The sequence below is a fragment of the Euphorbia lathyris genome, chromosome 7 (assembly GCF_963576675.1).
Source record: "Euphorbia lathyris chromosome 7, ddEupLath1.1, whole genome shotgun sequence".
Lineage (NCBI taxonomy): Eukaryota > Viridiplantae > Streptophyta > Magnoliopsida > Malpighiales > Euphorbiaceae > Euphorbia > Euphorbia lathyris.
The window spans coordinates 21,545,873-21,554,268 of NC_088916.1; the positions used below are offsets into that span (position 1 = coordinate 21,545,873).

The 8,396-nt window shown below is 35.4% G+C and overlaps 2 protein-coding genes across 4 annotated transcripts; both read right to left on the bottom strand.

Annotated features, from left to right (window-relative positions):
• Positions 1-3,057: 3,057 nt before the first annotated feature.
• Positions 3,058-4,411, bottom strand: LOC136201255 (uncharacterized). The gene is made up of 2 exons (XM_065991880.1): positions 3,503-4,411; positions 3,058-3,375 (listed from the first exon to the last, which is right to left on the bottom strand). The coding sequence occupies exons 1-2, from the start codon at positions 4,187-4,189 to the stop codon at positions 3,220-3,222; spliced, it is 843 nt and encodes a 280-aa protein (XP_065847952.1). The 5' UTR covers positions 4,190-4,411; the 3' UTR covers positions 3,058-3,219.
• A 1,288-nt stretch (positions 4,412-5,699) lies between these two features.
• LOC136201464 (uncharacterized) lies at positions 5,700-7,746 on the bottom strand. 3 transcript variants are annotated; one of them, XM_065992131.1, is made up of 3 exons: positions 7,155-7,746; positions 6,782-6,905; positions 5,700-6,138 (listed from the first exon to the last, which is right to left on the bottom strand). In XM_065992131.1, the coding sequence occupies exons 1-2, from the start codon at positions 7,602-7,604 to the stop codon at positions 6,804-6,806; spliced, it is 552 nt and encodes a 183-aa protein (XP_065848203.1). In that variant the 5' UTR covers positions 7,605-7,746; the 3' UTR covers positions 5,700-6,138; positions 6,782-6,803. The 3 variants fall into 3 exon arrangements, with proteins under 3 accessions (XP_065848203.1, XP_065848201.1, XP_065848202.1); XM_065992129.1 differs by having other exon boundaries at positions 5,700-6,118; positions 7,155-7,745; XM_065992130.1 differs by lacking the exon at positions 5,700-6,138 and adding an exon at positions 6,157-6,658.
• Between the last annotated feature and the right edge of the window lie 650 nt (positions 7,747-8,396).

Sequence of the window (8,396 nt, forward strand, 5' to 3'; positions counted from 1 at the left end):
AACAAAGTTTTTATAACGGCATTAGAAACCGAAAGGGGACTTTTTCAATCCTTGCGTCCCTCGCCAATCGTCTCGTTTAGATTTCAAGTTTTGGCGCACAATTCCATAAACTTAACCATCCATTTTAATTGAGAAATATCGCTAACGGTAACATTTTCTAATTTAGCAAGAGTAGAAACGATAGATCTTATCTGTAGATCACTAGATCTATGTGATTATAAAAAAAAAATGACTCAAATAACAAAGGTTCTGAATGGTTCAACGATAAATATATGTTTCAAATATTTATGTTAGACGTACCTTTAGTAGCTTTTTTTGCTTTTTGTTGTCTTTTTATTATCCTAATGGATCATGTATTACGCGTAGCCGATACATGTGTAAAGTTTTATTCCTTATCGCTTTCATATTGTACCTGCAATTTTCTTAGTTAATGAAATATTAGCATTTAAAAAAAAAAAAAAACATCACTACTATTTAAGTACAACAATTAAAATACATGCAATTGGTATTTTTTACCTTACTATTATTGAGATAAGGTGCAATTTTTCCCAATCTTTATAGGTAACCCCTAACATTTCCAATACCCAAGGAATAGTTTGACATTTAGTTTGACATTTATTTAACTCATATATCGGACTTTCAAACAAGTTTGTCGACAAATTGAAACAGTTTCGTACATTTTCCCTGTACTTGTGTTACCGATTATTTATGTGTAGGACTTATTAAGATACTAGCATGTTGTTTGTAACTATATTCCTAAGGCAGAAAACATTTTAGACATAATTAATATTTAAAAGATCTAATATGACATTCAAACCAACCCATTCAAATTTTCCGTTATTGAGGGTAAACTTACATCATTTTATAAGTTAGAGATAAATATACACTTTCCTGTAAACAATAGGGGTAAACTTATATCATTTTGTATGGATTAAATGCACCATTGGTTATAATTGTCTCAAAATGATCACGTGTCAATAAAATCATTCAACTTTGAGTTTTGTCTTAATGAAGTTACTCATGCTAACGTGTCACATATGTCATCATTCAGAGTGACCTAATTGAGACAAAACTCACAAATTGAGTGATTTTATTAAGACAATTTGGAGTTGAGTGACCATTTTAACCAGTGAGCAATAATGCATTTAACCCCATTTTGTATGTCAAAGGCAAATATACACCTTCATAAAATAAAAATAAAAAACAATAGGGGTAAACTCACTCCCACAATAGGACCAAATTTGGACATTATTTATAAGCTTTAAAAAAGTAGCCATTGTATAGAATCCCATGCAAATAAGAGGCCAATGACCCACCACTCCATCCCTTCAAACAAAGGCCCCCATTCCCTCCTCAGGGTCCCTAAAACTGGCAAAGTGTATGATGATGTTTCTTTGTCAAGTCATCAATTATTATTAACATCTAAACCAAATTAAGGAAACATTCTATACCTTTTCCCTATGCCTCATAATTAAAAAATTGGGTGCTTCAAAAAAGTGGAATGTAGTTCAGCTTACTATCTACCTTCCTGTCACATGACATTTATGAATTGATGTTCTGACTAAATCACAATTTGCTTCTAAACCGAATAACTCCCACCTGCATTTACTGCAGGTGATCTCGATTAGAAACTCAGATTATTCGTCCTGGCTGCAGGTGGATCCAATAAATCGGATTGAAGTTGATCAAGTACTCGTTAGGCGACCACTCTCCCAATTAGGATTTACAACATATGCTAAGAATGGAACTCGAGATCTAGTTTAACTAACGAGAGGCTCTCTGGATTCTTCAAGTATTGATGAGTTTAAACTGCTTGGGTTGGGAGCTAAGACCATTCCAAGCCAACTTTTTGTATCTAAGAAATATGATATGCTAAGTTTGTGTTCAACTAGAGACTAGGACAAACATATATGATACATTCGAAATGCTGCAAGATAGCAATTAGAGAAAATAAGATTACTTTATAGACATTAAAACGCTGAAAAGCACTTATACGACACTTAAATTCAGATATACGACTAGTATATTAACGACTCCGTAGAACAATGAACAATAACTATTCAGTTAGCAAAATGGACATCGTAACAAACTATCATAATTGCTTAATAAACGTTTGCAGTCTAAGAAAGAAATGAAACAAGAAATCTATAGTTTGCTGAAAGAAGACGGCCATTTCTGCTGTATTAAGTGCGAAGTCCTACTATACTTTGGTCCCGACTACACACAAAAACTAGTAAAGTCATTCATTTCATACGAAGTTCAAGGTAAATTTCTAAGTCAGGTGATTCTAAGGTAATTAAAAGTGCAAAGAACAAGGCACAAAAAAGAAAGGCCTAAGGCAATTGAGGTCGATTTTGTCCAAAATAGTATACCAGATTTTGTCCAGACGGTTTAGATATGATAAATTGAAACAAATTGTTTTTATCTTCGTTTATGGCTTTGGAACCAATGATTCAACGTTTAGTAGATGAAACTTAAAACTTGAAAGAGAATTTTATTCTTTTGTAGTTTGGATTACTGTTTTGATTTAACAGTTCCTTTAAATTGACTACTCTGATCACTTTGATATAGGCTGTAATTTTGCTGTTATTGTAACATTAATCAGATTTAACTTTTAAAACCCCTAGAAGATTATTATACTTCCTAAAAAAGACTATCAAACTTGCTAAAAACCGTTGAACTAGATCAACTATACTAGACCTTTACTGAACACAGATCAGTAAAAACTAAAAGGCATCTCCAGAGCAGGATGACCCAAGAGACCATTGCCACCGCCTTGGAGGGGCAGAGCCGCTGGACATGATCTGTGCCTAGGCAAGAGTCTTCTGCGCCTTTAGTTTCACTAACTGATCCTTAGGCTAGCAATTTACAAAAGCCTAATCTTGACTCCTAATGGACAAGACAAAGCAATTAGCATCTTATTAACCTCTTTAAAAACCAGATAAGAGAAACTAGCAATTCGACTAAGCAATCGAGTTCGTTCCCTTTTCATATATGGGTTCAATAGCAAAAGATTGTCATAAAACTGAAGAGCAATTGAGGACATTGAACAGGAGAAAAGTGGAAACTTTTTTTCATATCATATACTGCTTTCCTAAGAAAAATCAATATACAAAGCTACAAAAAAGGACAACAAATGAAATTCTTTGAACTTTAGCATCACTAAAACTAGCTATTCTAGAAATGGTTCCATTTCCAAATATAATATAATAGAATGATTCAATCAGCTCTTTGTACTGTAGTTTTAAACAAGAGAACATACACCTTTTGATCCATAGAGAAATAGAGAAAACCTCCTACTGAATGTGTCACAAATGATCCAAAACTTGTCCCCACAATACAGTGCCATGCCGGCCCATAAACCCCATCAAACTCCTGCAATAAGATAAGAAACACAACAATTATCAATCACAAACTTTTCCAAGATAAAAACAAAATTGCCAAAAAGAAAAGATTCTGAAGATCAAACTTTAACTAATTACAATGTAATTAGGTTAATTACCTTCTTAAGAGTAAGTGCAAGAGTCTTGGAGGTGAATTTCTCGAGACTATCATGAGTCTTCCTAGCACAATCAACAGCGTGGATCTGCATAAACGGCGCCATATCAACGGCGACAATTTTAGCACCATTATTAGCCAAAAAATCAGCCAATTCCACCGGCGAACCACCGAAGGATCTCCTCCTTCCACCACCACCACCACCACCCATAGGAACTGTCATCCTCTTAATATCTAGCCCTTCAAGTAGATCCTTCACTTCCTTATTATCATCTTCCACACTGGTATTGTTTACCTCTTTCTTCTTTTCCTTCACTTTCACTTCTCCAACTTTCTTCTTCTCCACCAATGACTTCTTGACCTTCTCTTTATCCAGTCTTCTCTGCTGCTGGTGTTTTGGTTTGGTAGATGAAAGCCTAGAGGCATCAAAATCAGCAGAAACAGTCATGGATTTAGCCTGCAAGTGAGTATCTACTGAGGGTGGGTTGTTAATGGATTTGTGGGTGATTCTATGGCTTAATTTTGATAAAGGGTTAGACATGTAGAAGGGTTTAGAGGGAAAATGGTGGTCTGGGTTTCTGGAGGAGGGTTTGTTTTGCTTTTTGAGGGTGGGATCCATGGAAGATGGATTGGGAGGAGGAGGGGGTTCTGGGGATGCTAAAATACGCCTTTGGGTGGTATGGTGTGCCATGTTATTGATTTTTATTGGGATGTGTTGCAGGTGAGGTGGGGGGATTTGGGGAATAATGAAATAAAGGTGGATGGAAGAGTGTGAGAAAAGAAGGAAAGAAAGAAGGGCTTGGTTTTGGTTTTGTGCTTGCTTGTCTGGTGGAGTTATGGGGGTGGGGTTGATTCAAAGGGTGGAGACTTGTGTGGGTGAGATCTGGTGTTGTCTCTTGATAACATGCGCCGGATGATGAGGAGATGGTGATTGATATTTTGTTGACCATTGACTTGCTTTGTTGTTGGAATAAATTTTTCCAACTTAAATGTTTTGTTGGGTCATGAGTCATTTTATTTATTTGGGATAAGATACTAAAAATAGCTTTATGAGTTTTTGAGAAATATACAAAATAACACCAATATAGGTGGGTATTAATTTAGGTATCGAGAACAGATTGAACACATTATTTTTATTACTCGGTTAAGTTCTGATTTCTCCCTCCATGTACAATTGTCAGAACTTAACGACGCAATATCAATGACGTTTTTCGTTCCGTTATCGAGACCTAAATTGGTACCATTTTTTAAACGTTAAGCATATATTGGTACTATTTTATACGTGAAGTCTAAATTGATATTTTCTCAAAAAGCATAGACCTATTTTGGTACTTTATCCATTTTTATTTGGATTCCATTTCAAAAGTATTTATAGATAAAATGATATATTATGAACCTTCTTGTAAATTTTTAAGTTGCTTTGAAATTTTCACACCCTAGACTGAATTACTCCTTGTCTCCTAAAATTTTTTATAACAAAAGAAAGTACAATTACCAAAATAGCTATAACATTTTTTGCAAATAGCTAATTCAGCCTTCACGTACAATACAATACAATTTTAATTTTAACGTTTTATCTAAAGACATTATTAATATGTCAAATAATCGTGTTGTTAACTCCTCTATACCTAAATTTTCAGGGATAAAAATTCTAGAGTTTTATGACACAATCATCTCAGTTTATATTAGTGTAGCCTTTATTTATGACATTTGACAAACCTTAAACTGAAAATTTGTAATATTTTATAGGTATGAGACTAAATTAACTCTACCAACAAATCTTAAGGCTATTTTTATAGCAAAAAGTAAAATAAAGCCTATAAGTGTATTTGGTTGAAGCCGCAATAAGAGAAGAAAAGGGGGTAGAAAGTCTTAGGATTCATTCTAGAATATCTTCTTTATTGGAAAATTTGCATGTGTTTTTGTTGGAATGACTGTATAGTTAGTTTCTGTAACATAACTAAATACGTCCATGTGCATCATATGAATCATTAAAACATATGGCTCACTTTGTTCTTTCACCTTCTATTTGGAATAATAATAATAATACTAGTTAATTCCACATAATTACAAGTACAAACAAATTTATGATAATGATTATGCAAGGATTACCCTTTTTATATAACTAAAAAAGATCCCACCAATAATCACTAACCACAACCACATGGGAACTTCTGATTTCCGACTCTGCAAAACAAAAATGACAGACTCAATATTATTATTTTTTTCTTGCCGGCTGGCTGGAGGACCAACAAATGACAAACAATTTCTAAGAAAATGACTGGATAGACTGGCAAACCAAAGCAGCTCTCCCATTTATGGAACATTTTTTTGGAAAATCTAGCCATAATGCAAAATTCACAAGCACTATCTGATATCAAAGTTAGATTATTGTTGAATCATGTTATTGAATCACTTCTAATTCCATGGACTTGGCACTGCCGAGCAGCTCTAAAGGCAGAGGTGAGACATCAGATGCAGCTGGGGAAGGAGAGGATGCAATGTAACTTGTTCCTGATACAGACACAGATACAGTGAGCATGCTTGCAGCAGCAACTTGGTACCCTGTCGAAGCAAAGCATGACGGTCTAGGGATGCCTAAACTTGAAGGAGATGGAACCTGCAATGAAATTACAGTAGCTAAACATGAATGCTACACATTCAAGCAAAACAAATAGTAAGACTAAAAATAAGACTGTAATTTGTTTGGTGATAAGATAACTAATTGACAGCCTACTAAAACATGTTGTTGTTAACTAACGGAACCCCAAAATTCAATTTAAGTGAAGACCGAAAAGGAACCATCAAGATGACTTCAATACAAAAAAAAACATCTGTAGAAATTAAAAAATTAATGAACTGCAACAGGATACACATCACAAATGATGCTCCAGAGCTGAAAATTACAGCATTGTTAATGCATGGAGGCTTCCTAAATGGAGACTCTGCTGATGGAGAAGTACTGCTCATCCGAACAATACTTCGAGAATGACTATTATGATTTGAAACATCTTCATTTTCTCCTCCATTCTATATCATCACCAAGATTTGCCTCTGAAGGTATAGCTTCCCCACTTATAGACCCAGAATGACTTGAGATATACACTTAGAGAGGAACATTAGCATGAATTGTCATGCTATTTCGTGTCTTCAATTCCACCTTGACATTCAATTTTCCGGGAGAAAACAGACAATGAAATGATTATTTGCATTGACAATTCAGAAATCACAACAATCTACAACAACCCGCAGAAGAATAGGGTAAGTTATAAATCTTAGTTACCTGCTTGAGCCCTTGTACAAGATTATGCTTCTTCTGATTCAGAACTCCAACTCTCCTCAACTTCCTCTTCCTCTTCCCTTTTCTTCTTATCATAATGATTTGTGGCATCAGCGATGGCAGTGGACTGTAAGATCAAAATACTAATCAATGAAATAACATAATCAGGGGTTAAATAGAGAGAACAGAACATGTAAAAATGTCACCTAATAATGTAAAACCAGGGATCTCAATTCATAAAAGTTCATCCATGAAAGCCACATTAATGAAAAGCAATTTTCTGTTTCATGAAGAGACAAAGTATAAATTCGTTCACTGCTTTACACTATGCTATAGCCACTAAGTAATCATCATGATATATCAGACAAACAAATACCTCTATATTAGGGTTCGCTGACACATCTGTTTTTTCAATCCCTAAATCCTGCAGATTCTCATCTGCCTCGTCACCACCATTACTATCATCCGGCGGAGGGGAATTAGAGACGTCAGAGATATTCAACGAGTCGGAGAACTGACCAACTTCCAATCGTCCCTGATCTGTAACCTTCCCACAAAATTCAACCATGGAAGTCCCTTCAACACAACGATTAGCTCCCTTGTCGTCATTCGATTGCGAATCAATTGCAGTATCATTGGCGTTAGAATTAGGGTTTGGAGAAGCGACGGTGACGTCGGGGGAGTGGAGACGCGAAAGGGCTAAGGAACGACGGTGAAACAAGGACTTGAATTCTTTGAAAGAGATTCTACGGCTAGACATCAGCAACCGGCGACGTACGATGGGGACTCTATGGACGTTTCCTCGGTGAAAAGAAACCGTCACCATTTTCAAACTTGTGACTGTAAGTTCACCTGAAGGATTCCTGGTAATCTTTGTTCGGAGTAAGTAATCACCTGTTTCTTGAACGGGAGAGTTGGTTGTGATCGGCAGGCAACTGAATCGAAGTATCCTGGTTTTTGGGAGTATTAACCGACGTCGATTCTCGAGAAAGCTCAGCCCGTCAGCCTCTTATTGGGCTTGGGCTTTCACATCCAAGACAATCGATTCATTCCTATTTGGGTCAAATACATGAATATCATAATTAAGGATAAAATTACAACTAAACCATATCACCAAACTTAATATTAATAATATGTCATTATTTTGTATATATTATGATTTTACACTATAATTTAAAAATTCTTGACTCCAATTCATAAATTATAAATCCTAAAAAATATATTTTAGACTTCTAATTTATAAATTTTAATCTTTAAAGTATATTAAAAATACTTTTTTTGGTAGAAACAGGAAAGAAAACAAACCAACATCGAGACAAAAGCTAACCTGGGATCAGCCTAGGAAAGCTAACCCCAACTCTGTCCTCTAAAAGGAGAGAAGAAAGATAGATAGGAGGATCAGAAAGGGTGGTAACACCTAACATCCCCTCGTGCCCAGCCGCCGCCAAGCGATCCGCAATTCGATTTTGTTCTATGTAGATGTGGCTGAACTCTAAGGACTCAAAGGAGGAGCCAAGACTTCTTATTGCTTTGATAAGGTTCTGGCTACTAAGACAAAAAGCATGATTATTAGAGATCATACTAATAGCCTCCATATTATCAGACTCCACAGCAAGCC